Raw genomic sequence first — 18,375 nt, 5'->3', positions numbered from 1 at the left:
ACAATAAACGATCGGAAAACTGTTCCGAAAGAGGTTGGTCGTAAGAGCTATTATTGCAATGAAATAGTAAAACTTAAGAAAAATGGATAATTTTCTTACATGCATTGACAAAATTTATCATTGTAAAGCATTCTTAGATAAGAAGCAAACGAGGTCTAGTTAATTAAGTGTTATTGTGCATCTCATGCAATAAACTATAGCAAAACTGTGCCTTAATAAAGAGGTTGGTCGTACTAAGAGTCGTTATTGCGATGAAATAGAAAAACTTAGAAAAAGCTAAGTTTTCTACATGCACTGACCAAATTTATTCTTGTAAAGCATTCTTAAATAAGAACTTGTCAACAGCACTTAAATTTCCAAAATAAAAATGTTGTTTTGGTTTACACGTACTTTATTGACTAGAGTTTTTGAAAATTTAGCATATATGCTATTTTAATTCTGCTGAAAAGTAGCAAATGTTTGTGAATACTTGAGTGTAAAGAGGTGTGTCTCTAGTCCAATGCTGGTCGGAACTGTGCCTCTGTGTCTTAAGTGGTAGGATAAAAATAATCAAGTTGAAGAGTGCACCGTATCGACACAGTCCAAAACATTGGGAGAGAACAGTGGGTCGTAATCTTCTTGCTTATCCCGAACATGACATGAGCCCCCGATGGGCATATGTTCCGTGAAGCAGAACAGCCTATCAAACACCATTAACAGTGAGTGATTCAAGTCACGTGGTTCAACAGTGAGATGAAGACATCTATTAAGATCAGATCTGCATGAACCCTCACATGAGCAACATGTTCTCATTCAGAGGTTTTCTTGCCGTGTAAACTGTTAGTTAATGCATGTCAACAGATTGTGGCAACAAGCAGGGCTCTGACCGGCGTGCGGCTGAATATTTAAACTGAAAAATGGCTTGGAAAGTTCCACAGTGCACCACCTCATTCTTTATCCTTATATTTTGGAAATCAATAAAAGGTTTTTAAATTTCCCGCCGGAAAAGATGCTTTACTATATAGTTAGCATATCAAGGAAATTTTAGCGATTTTAAACTGTACCGTAGTTTGATTGCATATTTTTTTACAAGCAAGTTGTCGGTAAGCATATTCCTTCTAGGTTATAGTGACATATCTTATGTCACTATAAATGCACCCACGATCTTCAACTATTAATGGCCTTTTGTAGTTGAAGTTTATCTAGGGATGCCATGGGTCTGAATTATCGATTTCATGCTCAGCAACAAGGAAGCCATTTTCTCATTTGGTTTTACATCAAATTAAAGATATACATTGCGTTAAGGGTGTTGAATTATAAGGTAAGAATTAAGATGCATCTCTGTCAATATTAGTTTTAAGACAGTTCACGCCAACATTATCAATGTCGGTACATATATAACTGGTGCGCATCACTTTGGGTGAGTGCAGGGGTGGAGTCAAAAATTTTTTTTTTTGTCGTAGGAACCAAATTATAGTTTCAAAAATTTAATGAGTTGAAACAGAAATTCAATTTTTTTTAAATATATTAAATTAAATTTTTTTATATATTTATATATAAATTTTTAAAGTTTTTGAATTTTTGAGGAGTGGCCAAAGCCCCTCTGGGCCTCCCTTCTCTTTGCTCCTGAGTGAGTGGGAGGCTAATCCTACTGCCGAGTACATATATTATGGTGCACATCACTTTGGGTGAGTAGGATGCAAATCTTAGTACTGCTTAAGTGAAAGCCATAACCTTCCACCAATGGTTACTTTCGCTGTCTCATAACGACACTCTCTTTATGCTTCAATTTATATATTGGTGCTCTTGCTTTCCTTCCCTCCCTCTGTTTTTTTTTTCTTTACAACACAGTTGACACCACGAGAACTTACATGTCACTTAGTTAGTTGATCATCCAAAAGGGCTTCAAATAGCGGAAAATATGAGGCCTGTATAGACTAAATCTGCCGACACTGGTAAAGCTTGGAATCGGTGGATCGATTAATGAAACAAGGCTAAAAATAAATTTTATGTTGCAGGTAATTTAATTCTATTGGCCGACGCAGATTCAAGTACGAGACCGGATCTGATACTGAGTTTCACTTATAAATGGTGTGGACCATTAGACCGGATCTGATACTGAGTTTCACTTATAAATGGTGTGGACCATTTGTAGGTACCGTTTAGACCGGATCTGATACTGAGTTTCACTTATAAATGGTGTGGACCATTTGTAGGTACCGTTTAGTTGTAGACTTGATTCAAGTAGGTAAGTGGGGGGAGACGGAAAATTTTCTTTTATAAAAAGAAAATTTTCTTTTAAGTGAAGTTCATACATAAATTTCTTTAAGGCTATATCTTTGTTCTTTTAAAGTTTTGTTTTTTTTTTTCCCAAGTGAATGGACGGTACATCCTTCAAACTCTTATGTAGCAAATGCCATGCAGTCCACAAAAATAACATACCAAAGCATAACAACAACCACATTATTCCAACCTCAAACTTATTGAATGTGAGCAGTAGCCGAGCTACTTATAGGCAGGTGTGGGCAACCGTCGATGACAGCAAATTTTTTATAATTACTTACTTATTTATATATGTTGTGCCCCTTAAAAAATTACAATTTCTACAGCACTACCCCATAAAAAAAATTTCTCCTGTGAGCTGCCTTACCACCACCCCCATGTTGCTGCTACGCTACTTCAGACAACTACAAGTACTTAAACCTACCTCAAACTCTTAAACTTGGAGAGGTACCATTTATTTTATCGCTATGTAAATATACAAACTGTATTGCTTCTGTTAAACTACGTTATGGTTGAAGCCTCATTAATGAATCATGCTGAACGCCGTGGGTGGTAATAAATTTATAAAAGATTGAGTTGTCATATTTCGGTGATTATATACCACTTTTAATATCTCCCTTCCTCCCATTCATGCATGAGCCGCTTTTGTTGCGTAAAGTGAAGGGCTCACATGGCGGAGTCATTGAAGGGGGGGAGCGGGTTGGTCGGGTGTCGTGCCTTGTCCACCACCCCGTTTCTGATACCACGCACCTCGTTAAATGTGCTCACTGCCCAACCGTCCACCTTCCATTTCCTTCTTCTTCTTCTTCTTCTTCTTCTTCTTCTGCCTTCATCGCCAGCGAGATGGCAGCGGCAACGGCTGTCCAGTGTCCACCTGCTGTCCTGCTGCCGGCCGTCAGTAACCAGCCATTGCACCCGACACGTTGCCGCCTTCACAGCCACGCTTCTCATCCTGTCAAAATCGCGCCAGGAAAGAAAGAGGCTTCGACTCTCTATAATTAAATTCGTCTTTTGCTCATCCAAGATTAACATTAGAAGTTAAATAAAATTTTCCATTTGAACATGTTTTTTTTTCTGCTCCATTGAAAATTAGGCGGGATTTGGTGAACCAGTTTTTGCTTTTATGTACATTACTGGGGAGGAACACGTTGCGTGTTTTGGTGAACAGCTGCAACCTAACATAGTTATGGTGTTTGTGCCTTGCAAAATGCGTGTGCTCGCACTTTCAGATGCATTATTAAGTCATATGTATCTTTCAAGTAACTAAAATATTAAGATCAACTAGAACATATTTTAAGAAAACCTTGTTAAGAAGAGTTTTTTTTTTTTTTTTTTTTAAGACTTCAAATCGTCACCTTTCTTATAATTATGTTTCAATCTTTGTCGTCTTTCTCTCTCTCTCTCTTTTGAACTGGCACCCATGACTTAAACGGCACTCATATGTTACAATAAGTAACAGAAAACTCATCATTCCTCTTTATGATTTTGCTGCAAATTTCTCACACGGTAGCTGAACAATTTATTACTTGACTTGTCAAAATCTTTATATAAATATAAATATAAATATGCCGTGCGTGTCCTCAAATTAATTCCTGTATACGTGTCCCCGTTTACATTGAAATTTTTAGATCTCTAAGGGTGCCAAGAGAAGCCAAGGATGATGAGGCTGGTGACTCTGAAACGGAGATGTCTCCTATTTCTTCACGGTCAAAGAAATAGAGCGAGAAAAGCTTCAGGTTAAAGATGGGAGCATGTGAAGTTGAACAGTTGTTGGCTTCTTTCATACGATTTCTTCACTGCAAGTCGCTCAGCGCCTGCTATGCTTCTGACCAAACTTCAAGTTACTGGCAAGAGCAAAAGCTTTACTCGACAGTTGTTAGCAAAGAGGAAATTCGCATCGAGAAATCCGAAAGCCCATGACTCTTTTGAACTAAAGATAAAGAAAGATGGAGCTGCTGAAAAGAAATTTTCAGTTTCTTTTAAAGCAAAAGAATCTCGTTCAGAAAAAAGCGTGTCTGTGGCCGTCCTGCATAAGTGTTCCAATAAAAAGTGCAATTGTTCAGGTCAGAAGTGCCCATAACGGACGCCATTAAAGGCTTCAACCGCCTGTAGCAACCCCATAACCATAGCCATGGACAGAGCGCCGTGGCCATGCCTGGAGATCGATCTGTTGGTTACCCATTTTTAGCCAATTAGCCACAGCAATGGATGGAGCTCTGCTGCAGGGTCCATGGCCATGCCTGCAGCTCTAGCTGTTGGTTACCCATTTTAGCCAATTAGTCGAAGCCATGGATGGAGCTCTGCTGCAGGGTCCATGGCCATGCATGGAGCTCTAGCTGTCGGTTACCAATTTTTAGCCAATTAGCCATAGCCATGGAGAAGCTCTGCTGCTGGGTGCATGGCCATGCCTGGAGCTAGCTCTGTTCTTTACCCATTTATAGCCATGGCCATGGATGGAGCTCTGCTACAGGGTCCATGGCGATGCCTCCTCTGCTGCCTACCCATTTATTCGAGAGGGTGGTGAGTCAGTCGCCTAAGCTTCAAAGGAGGAAGCCATATTGCTAACCTCAGGAGTGTTTTTCCTTTTTGTTTTTTTTTTTTTTAATTTAAACTACGCATGATGAACAATTGAAAAAAATAAAATAACTATTGAGACTCATTAAACAATTATTACTTTCTTCGCATGATTTTTTTTATAGGCCTACTTTTCGCCAAAAATTTTAAAAATTAAGGATAAGTTTTTTTTGTAATTTTCACGGTAAAAGTGCTATACTGTTTTATAAAAACGTAACAAGAGGGTTTAGAGCACACTTCCATTAACCTGACAGACGATAAGAATGTAGTTTAATGATAGGAAAGGTTGGAGCTAATGTTTCTTGTTTATATTATTAATAAAAAATTCACTCTAGGCCTGCGCTTGATAAGTTTCATGAAAAATGAGACCACTTTATTAGAATATTTACAAAAGTTGGTCCCTTTCTAAAATTTGTAAGCTCAAAAAGTATGATTGGAAATTAAAAAAAAATCTTTAGGGATTTGATAAAATTACGAAGAGGCATCTGAATTTTGAATGGACGAGAAGTCATCACTAAACTTTTAAAAGAACGAGGATATAGTTAGAATATAGGTAGATGAGAGAGTTCTCTAAGTTGGATGTTGTTGGATGATTAAAATTTAAAAATTATTTTATTATTAAAAAACATTCAATAGTAAATTATCGTTAGCTATAGTTTATAATAGGGTGGTGGTTCGTGGTGGCCCTAAAATGAAAGAGGTCAAGATTTAGATAATTGAGATGCAAAAACTAGTGAAACCTAGCCAACTTTCACTTACCCACTTACCCATCTAGAGAAGGAAAAAAAAAAAAAAGACTTAATGTGCCATTGTTTTTATGTTACTGTGATGTAAACATGATGCATTCAGAGCACCAAATTGAACTTTTTTTTTGCATGAAAATTTTATAAAAACGCACTTAAGATTTGGTGATATAACAGAAACATGCTTAAGGCTCACTTTCTTTTAATTGACTACCTAAGTTACATCAGCAGCAACAGGCCTTAAATTGAAAAAAAAAAAATAAACTTAAGCACGTTTCTGTTATATCACAGAAACTTGAACATGTGTATGCAAAAAAATTATATTTGAATAGGTTGACCAGATGAATAGGTGACTGCTTATTTCAACTAAAGTACTGGTCGAGGTATCCAAGGGTTTTATTTGATTGCCAGTGTACTTGCACCATTAATAATACAGTAACTCTAAGGTTTTGTTCATTTATTATAAAGGTGAGCCATCGGTGATATGGGATATTTGCAAAGTGGAATAGTAAAAAAGCCGATTTATAAATGTGCTTAAAAGATTATAATAGATTCATGAAATACTATAGTATCGTGTTTCATGAATCTACCCATATCTTTGAGGTAGATTATCTTTTGAGCATATTCATAAAATACTGTAATGAGCATATTCATAAGATACTATAATGTAATGTTGCATGAATCTACCTATATCTTTGAGATAAATTAGAAGAACAATTTGTTACTATTCCATTTAAATAGTAGCTTAATACTCAGTTAATTTATTTGAAGAAACTACATAGTTACCTTATTTAAGATCCATCAGATTCAAGAGGAGACACAAGCACATTCTGATTGAATTGTATGTATAATTTATTTTGCTAGTCCGCTCAATTAGGGAATAACCTGATCTCAATTGTTTAATTAAGCACAATCAATACTTGCTAGGGGTTTATTACTCTACGTCCTTGGTAAAAAAAAATCGAGTTTTATTTATTAGAATGACATGGAAATATATATATATATACACACACATAGATGAAGATTCATTGCTTCTAAGTTTGATAAAAATCTCCAACAGTCGAGAGGCATTAATTTAGTGGTGGAAGCTAGACTTCAGAAGGAAAAATTAGTCCATATATATATATATGGGTTGGAAATACTCCCTATCATATAGTCATTAGTTTTGTTCATTAGGAGATTAAGAAATGAAAATCATGGTGAAGGAAGGCCAATGCGAGCCAGAGATGGTTATATGCACGGAGATGCACTCATCCCTGTCCACATGAAGACTTCTGACCCATTTTTAGAGGCAGGTGTCATCATGCACACAGGCTAAGGCTAGTACTTATATTTTAATGCGATCGAGAAGCTTATTAAGAAAAGCAACGGCCAAAGAAGGAAAAACGATCAAACCCATAGGTTGGAGAAGCCACCATGTGAATTTGAACAGTTGTCGACATTCTTTGCCCCGGAACAGTAATCGACTTCGACTTCTTTCACATGATTTCTTTACTGCGGGCCGTTCAGGGCCTGCTACACTTTTAACCAAACTTGAATTTAACCAAGCTTGAAGTTACTGGCAAGAGCGAAGCTTTACTAGCAAGGAAGAAATCTGCATGGCCCAACTCGATAGCTTTTTTAAACATGAAAAAGATGGGGAGCAGTTTGTAAAAGAAATTTTCAGTTTCTTTTTTAAAGAAAAAGACCTGATCGTTCAGAAAAAGCGCGCGTCTGTGGCTGTTTTTGGTGCACCGTCCAATAAAAACTGCAACTGCTTGGGTCAGTTGTGCCCATAACGGGCTCCATTAAGGATTCAACGCCATAGCCGTGGAGGGAGCTCTGTTGCTTACCTATACCCCTTTATTGTGGATGGTGGAGATGTCAGTCGCCTAAACTTTAAACTTTAAAGCAAGACGCAACGTTGTTGTGTTGATGGCTTTCTAAGAAATTCTCTCAAACGTTAACAGCCAAATTGTCAACTGTTAAAAGGGAAGCGTTGATTTGTCATTTTGCTCAAATGATGGGAGTTTTTTTGTAATTTTTTCTATTGATCTCAATTGAAAAATTATGTTGACCGTTCTTTTGAAGCCAATCAGTAGTTTTTTTCTTTTGGAATCTCCTTCAGTTGAATAATGACGTTTTAGTACAAAGAGTCCCCTTTCCGAATCAAGGCTGCTGGGAGATAGATTTTGTTCAAAAAAATAAATAAATAAAGGGAAGAGGTGAACTATGCAACTGGGGTTGAGACAGGTGTGGGCATTTGCCCACACATACCCAAAAAAATCTTAATTTTTTATTGAAGTGGATCCAATCTAAATCAGATTTTCACATCTACATCGGAATTGGAATCCAAATCCAAATTTTGAACTGAATCCGACAGATGTTCAAATTGCCTGAGCATCTGCACTTAGCTCGCTGTTGGCCTCCATGCTGGCAAGGGGCGCTGCCGGTGTCTTTCAGGATGGTGCACGATCGTCCGAACGACCTTCTTAGGCATAAGCGTCTCCTCGAAAAATAGGTTCTCGTTCCTGGCATTGCTGGCATTAGCAGCACAAATAAGCAGAATCGTCACTGTATATCTAGCAGGTTCTTGCCACTATATAGCGAGACGCCAGTAGAGTTCTTTGACATTGCAGAGAATGGCATAGGCATGGAAGTTTTGCTCAAGGCATCATCCCCTTTCTCTAAGCACTTCCCTTGTTTATTTTGAATTACCGCTCATATGAAATCCTATGCCTCGGATCTTACATCATAGGCAATCAAACACTGCTAACAGTATCTTCAAACTAGGGGTGGAGTCAGAAATTTTTCATGAGGGAGACCGAATTAAAGTTTCTAAATTTTGATAGGGACACAACACCGTTATGCCAGGCCACCTTTCGCCAATCTTCTGCAAGAAATGAAATTTTGATTTTGACTGTACATTTCTTATCTCTTCATCGTATTTGCTTCATTATTGGCCCGCACAAGCTTATCATTCCCATTTTCAAAGGTAGAGCATCTCAAAATTTGTGTAGTCCACGGAGAACTAGCATTTTGCCATTTACCACTTCTTGAATGTAGCAACATTTGTTTCACTGTAAAAACAAGCTCTAGTTTTGCTGATATAACAAAACCATGCTCAACATTCATTTTCTTTTAATTCGCTACCTAAATTGTGTTCACAATAGGCCGTAGCATTGCTAGCCATGTTGGTGCCCGAGAAATCTTGTGTTATTAGTTTGAATCTTGTAAATTGCTACACATTTGTACCAATTGTGTAAGAGTACTAGTTGACGTACATTGGGTTGACACCTAGCACCAATACAACCCTAGACTTTTGGAGCAAAGGCAAAAAATGTGCTTCTTCTGCCGTAGAGTCTCCTCCTTTTAACCCTACAACTTGATTAATAAATGACCTGATCTTAAATTGTTTTAATTACAACCCAATACTTGCATGCTGAGGGATTGTATATTAATTACTCTTTGTTAGTACAAAAGTGGCCTTTGATGCATTATCATTGGCTAGGGATTTTACACATCCATCTTCAACTTGTTTTTAGCAACAAAATAACTTGATTTTAGGTGGATCTTTTTACCCTCTTTTATGATCTAAAAAACAGCCCCTCATTTTAGGGATATCCTCATAGGCTCAACATAGCTAAGAACTGCCAAGCAGCATCTGGAGATTAAAAAACAAATGTAACTGTGAAATAGGTGCCTACTTGTACTTTTCTATAACAACTCTTTAGGATGAAAAATATTGTCACTCTTAGGAAATAAGAAAATAGATTTCTACCCTAAAAAATTTAGAAATCAGAACAACTGATCATTAAGCCCATCTATCGTATTTATAACTTCCCATAATCTTCAATATAAGACTGAACTTTCTACTGGAAGTCTGGAAGTGAGTTATATGTTATGCACTTCTACTTTGATATAAGGAAATAGGAAAACCAAAAGAGTACTTTCACACCAAAATTATTCAATTTCAACTTTCTTTCCAAAGTTGTGACCATCTAGATGTGTATTCCGTACTTTAAAACCCCAAAATCATCATTAATGGGTTCCTATTAACTTAAAAGCAAAATTTTGTAGTGGTTAGAATCCGAGAAATTTTCGTTTACATCCAATTGAAAAGTATCTAAAGTGGATTATTGTAAGCTTTGAACCCTCAAAATCACGTTCATGCTGCTATAATTAACGCCAAAAAATAAAAATTTAAGTTTAGAAATCCGTAGACAGTATACTTATAGTTTCCTTGGGGAAACGGAAAACCAAAGTCAAATTTAAAAAGAAACTTACCTACCAAGCAAGAATGTTGACGTTTGGAATGTGTCCCGGACTTTTCAGAGTTCGTATCAAATTTTGCCTCGAACTCCATACTTGCAAGGGAAGGTCAAACGTTCTTCGTTGAACGTATTTGAAATGACCTCAAATCTTCAATGATCTCCCAAAGATGGACCATACTTTTCAAAATTGAAGTCAAATTTGACTATTCCATGTTGACATGTAATCGGGTCACGTATTTGTTGAATCCAAATCGGTACCAGACTCGGCTTTAGATTCGGTTATCAAATTGCATTTCAAATCCAAATCCGATTAGTAGCCAGGTCTAATTTCTTTTCGATATCCGGCTAAGCGGATGGAAAATCGGATTCGATAATTGGTTATATACAATCCGTTTATATCCTCATACAGACTCGTATCGTGAACGTTATTCAACGGGAAAAATTATTTACACGTTACGAAATTATGTATTATAATTATGTAATAAAAGCATAGAAGATTATGAGTATTCGATCTTTTGTTTCTAATATCTGCAGCCTTGTCAATGTCACGTAGGATTTATGATCCAGATTTCACTGTGGATACCTGGTTGAGATTCACGATTGGATCTGGAATGAAAGTTTGGTCATATTTTCCGTTCTGGATCTGATTACTAACCATAAAGGGGCGTTGGATGTAGTGGATCCAATATATCTGATCATCCGTGTGACCTTGAATCCTGTTACCAAGTCTGGTATAAAAGTTTTCAACATTTTCATTACTAATTGTATCAAGATTTGATAATGGATTTTGAATATGAATCTCATATCTGACTGGGACCTAACAAAGAGCCAACCCAACTGTCGGATCTGAATTTGGTTTAAGAAAAATGAATTTCAAATCTACGCTTGAAGGCCATTTAGTCGAGTTTGGCAAAGCAGAATCACACTAAAATCCGAACAGTTTACAAGCCTAGTTTGATAAAATTAAAAATGTTGGTAAATATGATCCTGCACGTTCGACCAGATCGGTTCGGTTCGGGTCTACGAAATTATCTATCAGATCCTACACGTTCGACCAGATCGCATCCCATTCTTCTCGTTTGGCTTCGGTATAGAGCGTAGATCCAAACCCCGCTTGCATTTTAGAAATGCGAAGAGGTCGAACGGTTCGGTTCCTATCATTCCGGTCCACTGGTTCCGCTCACTCCTCCACCCGCCGTCGCCGAGGTACGAAGACGCAGAGCGACTTCGTCCGGGAATCAGAATACCGTTTGGCTTTCCACTGTTAGGGCTTCATCACCAGAAATGAAAATCGGCATTTCTGGTGAATTTTCTCCGGCAGGAATGAACTGAAGAGATCGATCTTCCTCGCCGCTTGTCTCTCCGATCTAGGGGCCGCCGGGAACGGGAGAGATGGAAACGATCGCCCGCCCTCTCGCTCTCCTGGTGGTTTTCTTTCTCTTCCTCCGATCGGGATCTTCTGCGCGGAATCCGCAATCCGAAGAGGCCTACGTTACTCTCCTGTACGGTGACGAGTTCGTGCTGGGCGTTCGCGTCCTCGGGAAGTCCATCCGTGACACGGGGGCAACGAAGGACATGGTTGTGCTCGTCTCTGACGGCGTATCCGATTACGCGAAGGAGCTCCTCAGGGTAGGGTTCATCCTCTCCGTTTTTTACGAGTTCCGGAATACGTCGAAGAAATGAAATTGATCGTTTCCTCTTGCTCTGTCTCCTCCTTGAATTCCTGTTGTCCTTTTGGTCTGCCTGACGCCTTTACTAGGCAATTGTCTGGTTTATCTTTCTCTGAAGGAGAAGAACCGTGCCTCTGTTTCTTGTTTCACATATGGTATTTGCTTTGGAAGTTAATAATTACTGCGATTAATAGAGAATCTTTAGTTGCTTTGGAAGGAAGTATGGCGACAAGTGAACAAGTGCGCTACTTAGTTATGCAACAGCCTTCAAGTTTCTATTTCGTTACTTGCATCCACAGTTTCGGTTGGAGAAGAAGATGAAAACACGATACTATGACAGTCTTTCTAATATATCTATTTTTAGTTCGATAGAGTTTGGTGCACTCTATCTTCCTAAATATAGAAACTATAATGAATATCTACAGAAGAGGTCACCGTTTCTCTAGTTAAACAGTAAATCTGTGTCGACTATTGATTTCTCCAGCCGTGGTTTGAACTCATGGTGGGGCCCAGTGAAATAAATTTGTGTTTCTCTCCTCTTACCCCCAAATGCATCTGAAAAGTAGGAGCATGTTTATATTACATCAATTCTGGTGCCTTTTTTTGCAGGCACGCAGGGGCAGCTCGAGGCATGTGGTAGATGCAAATATGCCCTTGAAAACTTGGAAATTGTTAAGCAAGTATAAAGATATAAGCACTAAGAGCAAACCAAATTGAAACTTCTGTGAACTTGAGAAACAATCTACATGTGTTTTGCAAAAAGTTTGATTCTGTTTAGTTGCTATACGTTTTTTATTTTATTATGCTGGTTTTTTGGCGATTGCATATATTTGACAAGCCATGGTTGTTGTACAGCTGCAGAACTTGGTTTATTTGCAAGAATGAACTACTTTAGTGGGTTAGAGATTTTTGTACGGTCGACTTACCACTGTCCATTGGCAGGAAAGAGAGTTATATAGTTAGTCACAGATTCTCTTGATTTGCTTTTCGTTTAGATCCTCCTTGTGTGTGTGTGGGCCTGTGGGGCATGTTCATGGTTTTGCTTGTAATTAGTCAATCTTGGTATTTTCAGGCTGATGGCTGGATTATTGAGCCTATAAGTTTACTGGCTAATCCAAATGTGCATAGGCCAAAAAGATTTTGGGGGGTTTACACGAAACTGAAAATATTCAACTTGACAAAGTATAAGAAAGGTAATTCATGTTTCTATGTTGTCCATTTGTTTGTTCTTATTTGGACTTCCTTCTCAATGCTTTTGTAGGTGTTAATTTTTCTGTAGATCCATGTGCTACAATCGTACTTATCCAGAAGTTTTTTTTTTTTTTTAAATTTTACAGTTGTGTACCTTGATGCCGATACCATTGTAATCAAAAGTGTTGAAGATCTTTTCAGATGTGGAAAATTTTGTGCAAATTTGAAGCATTCAGAGAGGTTGAATTCTGGTGTACTGGTAGTGGAGCCCTCAGAAACTCTCTATAGGGACATGATGAGCAAAGTGAACACATTGCCTTCTTATACTGGAGGTTTTACTTATTGATTTCTCTATTTTATTAGCTTTTGGTACTGGAGGTTTCACTTATCCACTTGCAACTTATCAGTACATAGTTATGTTCAATTTATTTGTGGAATTTGTGAAATGTAGCAGAGAGCTATCGAGTGCTTGTTCCACTTTTGTGGTGATATTTAATTTGCATTTGTTTACACATGGAATCATGCAATGCAAATCCATAAAATTGTCTCACCTTCTTGCTTGATTTACTTTGTCTTGGATATGTTGCCCTTAAACATAATTTAGCTTTTCTGGGGAAAATGACCGTTTGTTGTTGCTCCTCTATGGTTATGTTTGATTTTTGAATCAAGGCCATATAATTTACTGTTGAAACTAAAAAAACCTTTATTTTCTTTACTCATTCAGTGACCTTTTTTCTTTGCCAATTCATCACCTCTTCTTTGTGTAGCACTGTAGCTTAGTTTCCATGGAAGCGCTAGATGTTTTTCCTGTGGTTGATTCGCTTCACTTCCAACTCCTTCAGGGGAACTACTTCAATATGTTTTTCCTTTTGGCAGTGTTTACTGTTTACTTGCTGGTGAAAGTCTAACTAGCGTCTAGATACAAGTTTCAATGTTGAATTATTGTTAGATACTGTACAACTGGCAATATCCCCAATTCTGTTGGGGCTTCTTCTGGATTTATGTTGTCTTGACAGCATTGCCTTCTCCTTGTTTCTCATATTCAATTGTTTGTAAGCTGCACCTCTTAGTCTTGTCATGTGTTAACAGGAGACCAGGGATTCCTGAATTCCTACTATACTGGTTTTGCTAATGCACACATTTTTGAGCCGAACGCTTCACTAGATGGGGAACCTGAAATGCAGCGTCTTTCAACTCTATATAATGCAGATGTTGGGTTGTATATGCTTGCAAATAAGGTCCTTTCTCATCTTTTTATCACATTGCTCAATTCTGTTATTCGGTTGTTTATTTTTATCATGCATGTTGAGAAAACTTTTATTTTCTCTTTCGTCAGGTTGAGATAATAAAAATTGTGCAATTATTTTTGTCAAACTTTAGGCCAAGAGAATTGCTCAATACTATAGTGACCTTGACTGCTGCAACTCTAGCCCGCTGTTGGGGTCACTCTTGAAGGAATACTAACAGATTTTAGTTTGTTGTGCATGGTCGGGAAGCCATAGATTTTGCGGGTTTGTGGAACATCCCTAGCTTACTATGAATTGAAAAGCTATTCTCAGTGAAATGTGGGAAATGACTAGATTTTTTTTTTGGCTTCTTGATATGCCAATGCTTGTTCTAAATACTTTTTGCTGCTTGAATGGATGCATCCATGTCTTCTGTGGCAAACTTTATTGCTGTTCTTTGAATGATTGGATTATAGAATATTTGGACACCTCTCTCTTTGATATTCTTAATGCTGTATTTTGTACTCAGTGGATGGTTGATGAGAGGGAACTGAGAATTATTCACTATACTCTTGGCCCTCTTAAGCCGTGGGATTGGTGGACTGCATGGCTCTTGAAACCAGTTGATGTTTGGCAGGTACTCGCTTTTCTTTTATTGATAAAACCTAGAGTTGCTCTGGCATAAGTGAAGTTTAACTTTAAATGTCATCTCTTGCTTACTGTTTTGCTGTTAGGAAGTCCGAATACAGCTCAAGGAATCACTTCCAGGAACAGGAGGTGGCGGACACCCTATGCAGCAGCTTTTTGTCAAAGTTCTGTTTGTTCTTCCACTTATTGCCCTTGTTTTTTTCTATTATCGGTCTTATTGTCAGGTCAGTGGCAATCTTGAGCTCCTTTGTTTTGGAAGTTTCAGTTGCAAGTTTGGATATCTAATTAAGTTTGGATAAAGCCATAAGAGCTATGATTCTCATTCTGTTACTTAGCTTGTCAGGTTCGTAAGGAAATGGTTGGAACATATCGTTCTAGCTCTCTGCTCAATTGTATGAGAAATATTTTCTCTAAGTGTAAGATTGGGAATGGCTATTCCGCTGTTGGGGTTACATCGTCACCTGGTGTTGGATCAGGTCAACAGGTAATCTTGTATGGATAAGATTAAATTTAGAAGCTCTCAATTGTATTTCTCTGGCTTACTGTCGTTTATTGGGTGCTTTTGTTTTTTTATTTAGCTTCACTGTAGCCTGTTTACTTTCGAAATATGAAATGCTTCATTAATAAAAAAACATAATTTTATATATAAATCTAATTCTATGTTCTTTAAGAGCTATTGGTTTGTCTATTTAAGTGACCTCTCTGTGCTAAATGCATTTGCATAAGTTTTACAGTTCTCAAGTAGTGCACCTTTAGTACCACGCCAAGTTATGCCATGGCCAGTCTGCCACTGCTCTTATGAATGGACAGTTAGACATTCTCACTATTTTGTTTGTCTACTTTGAGTGACCTCTCTGTGCTAAATGCATTTGCATAAGTTTTACAGTTCTCAATTAGTACACCTTTAGTGCCATGGCAAGTTATGCCATGGCCAGTCTGCCACTGCTCTTATGAATGGACATTCTCACTGTTCTTTATCATGTTCCTTTTTACAGTTTTCAAGTAGTACACATTTAAAAGTGCCCTCCTTTCTGGGTAGCATCTCTATCTTCGTCTGCTTCGGGACCTGTATACTGTCTCTTGGTTTAGGATTGCTGATAGTGCCACGGCAAGTAATGCCATGGACGGGTTTGCTACTACTCTACGAATGGACATTCACACTGTTCTTTGTCATGTTCGGAAGCTATCTGTATATCATTTGTGAATTGGGAAAGGAATCTTCCTCTTCTGGAATAGCTTTTTCTGTTCGTTCAGACTATCCTGACTGGAATTCAGTGAAGGGTATGCTTTCTATTTATCTTTCTCTTTACTTTTGCCATAAATTTGCTCCTCTTTATTCCGTTTGTTCTTTCCGATTTATTTAAGTTGTGATTCAGGTAATCTGCCTCAGCCATCTAGCTGTGATAAGCCTGTAGCATTCTATTGGATAGGAATGGCACTTCTTGCAATTGTTGCCCCGTCCTTACCTTGCCTCTTTGGAATCACCGCCCTCTTCTTAAGGTAAGCACATTACACTGTTGGTGCTTTTTTCATTCTCTAGTATCCTGATGCATTCCAGTGCCAAAGAGAGATTGTATTTTTCAGTGGTACTGGTGGCTCGCACTTAATCTGAACCTCTAAATATACTTACTAGTGTTTGCTGGAATGCATTTTCTTTTGTCTGCTATTACAATGAGCCAATGAGTAAATCTGGATTTTAGTTGTAAAAGGTAGGTGCAAGACGAATCATTGTGTTAAAACTATCTAATATCTGTGTTATTGGGTCCTTTCTTCATCCAGTACTCTCTCCAGTCTCCACCTTATCTCTCTTTCCAGAATCAGTCCTGCCATTTACTTGGACACACGCATACAACCTTTGAGTCAACTGTCATGAGAAGAGTTCGCTTTTAGACAATGATCATATTACCCATGACACCAGGGTACACTACACACACAAAAGGATGCAACATGTTCTGTAGAATGCCAGGGAAATCATATTTGTTATCCTCCGGAGCATAGTGTCAAGCAGGCTAGATATTTCCTTCTTGTGCTCCCTTATAGAGGGTGGCCGGCTTTGTCCACACTCAACCTGATCATGTGGAGTTCTCTTCTACCTTTTTCTGAGAAGAATATTGGGGATCAAAGTTACAAAATTTGAGTTGTGCATGCCTGTTTTTGGCAGTGTTCCCTGTTAGATGCATGTGGGATGGTACCAAATTACCAATATTTTGATGGCAGATCCAAGCATCTGAGCAGTATGTGGAATGAAGTCTCTTCCTTCAATAATATTCTCATGACACAAGAATAAAACATAGAAAAGTAATAATTTGTTGTAGTGGAGCATACCTCAAATATTAGAACGACAGCATGATTCAAGCTCCATGAGCATCAACTGTCTGTAGAAGGCCAAAGCATGTACAGGCCCTGGGGGTGGTCTTACCAGCCATAGGTTTTACAACCCTGGGTTGCGACTAAGTTTCTTGACCTTGATGTGGTTTCCCTGTGTAATAAATTGGGAAAAAAAAAAAAAACTAAACGCATAACAAGTGGCCTTATCAATGTGATACTAAAGAGTGGTAATGCAATTGCAAGGGTGAACCTTGCTTGAAGCCTGAAGGAAGTGAAGGGAGCCATGGTCATGCTCAACTGGTTCCAAATTCAGCATGATGGAGTGCAATGGCTTTCCTATAATCTAAAAACATTCAGAAGGTCGAGGTCTCATTGGTCATGGTGGCTTGTGGAGAGGCATCTATACTTAAAACTCGAAAGGGAAGAACCAGAAGACATAGGTGTTTTTTAGGTAGCATAAATCATATGGGCATCTTCATGGCTTTACCATGGGGCATTAGGTTCATTTTTCTTCTACTTTTGTCTTCACTCTGAATCATTGGGTTTGGGATAGGTTAGCTGGGATGGTACAACTTTTGAAATTGAGCTTGCCTCTGGTTTCCCTGAGCAATTTCCGAAGTGTCTTTTGTAGGAAGTAGAGATCTCACATGCCAAATCAATGAGAATGAACTTGACGCTAAGGTGCTTGGTGAACAAGGAGTGGATCTGTAATGATTCATTTGCTTTGAGAAAGCAGATTAGATGGTATTTTTAGTAGTCAAATCTCACAAAAAATGTCATGCATGTCTATCTGGACGTGCACGCACGCATGCACACAGAAGGACATAATTTGAGACTTGCTTCACCTCTGGTGCCTTTATTTGCTGAAGAAAATTTCCTTTTTGTCAGGTTGGGGTTGATGGTTGCTGGTGGTATGGTTTTAGTGGCATTTATGACATATGCCTCAGAGCATCTTGCAATCATCGCATATACAAGAGGCCGCGATGCAATCATGGGACGGCTTGAGTGAGCCCAAGCAATCCAAGGAGCCTACTGTCTAAGGGAGATCTCTGTAGCTTTTAACAATTTATTTTTCTCCACTTCAATTCTGTAAAGTTGGCATCAACAATCGTGTGTAGTTCCTTCGATGTAATTTTGATAACTTGATCCTGCTTCACGTTATGCTGCCTTGTCATTTTTCTTTTTCTTTTATTTTGATCATTTTTTCCCTTTTGTTTTCATTTTTCATGTATAGTATTAATTATTAAGGTATTTCGGTTGAGAAAATTTTGAAGTTTTGGATTGGTTCTGTTTCTGTGTGGGTTGGTGCATTTATGACTGCATTCCCAAGTACTTCATTGACAGGAGCATAGATCACTTAACTGTTACTCAACTGAAGGGTCTTCAGCAGTTTCTCCCAACGCGCTATCCACAGCTTGGCTGACGACATGCTGTGCCAGGTCCATTGGCTGTTAGCCTGCTCCCAAAGTTGGATGCATTC

General features: G+C 38.3%; 1 protein-coding gene across 1 annotated transcript; it reads left to right on the top strand.

Moving 5' to 3' along the window:
- The first annotated feature begins 10,976 nt into the window (after window positions 1-10,976).
- LOC116263034 (inositol phosphorylceramide glucuronosyltransferase 1) lies at window positions 10,977-18,174 on the top strand. The gene is made up of 10 exons (XM_031642604.2): window positions 10,977-11,461; window positions 12,575-12,695; window positions 12,840-13,025; window positions 13,783-13,931; window positions 14,449-14,556; window positions 14,654-14,791; window positions 14,911-15,051; window positions 15,563-15,848; window positions 15,944-16,067; window positions 17,784-18,174. Exons 1-10 carry the CDS (start codon window positions 11,225-11,227, stop codon window positions 17,902-17,904), a joined length of 1,611 nt encoding a protein of 536 aa, XP_031498464.1. The 5' UTR covers window positions 10,977-11,224; the 3' UTR covers window positions 17,905-18,174.
- Window positions 18,175-18,375: the final 201 nt, after the last annotated feature.

Source organism: Nymphaea colorata, chromosome 10 (genome assembly GCF_008831285.2).
Source record: "Nymphaea colorata isolate Beijing-Zhang1983 chromosome 10, ASM883128v2, whole genome shotgun sequence".
NCBI classification, from domain to species: Eukaryota; Viridiplantae; Streptophyta; class Magnoliopsida; order Nymphaeales; family Nymphaeaceae; genus Nymphaea; species Nymphaea colorata.
This window is presented reverse-complemented; position numbering and strand designations above follow the sequence as displayed.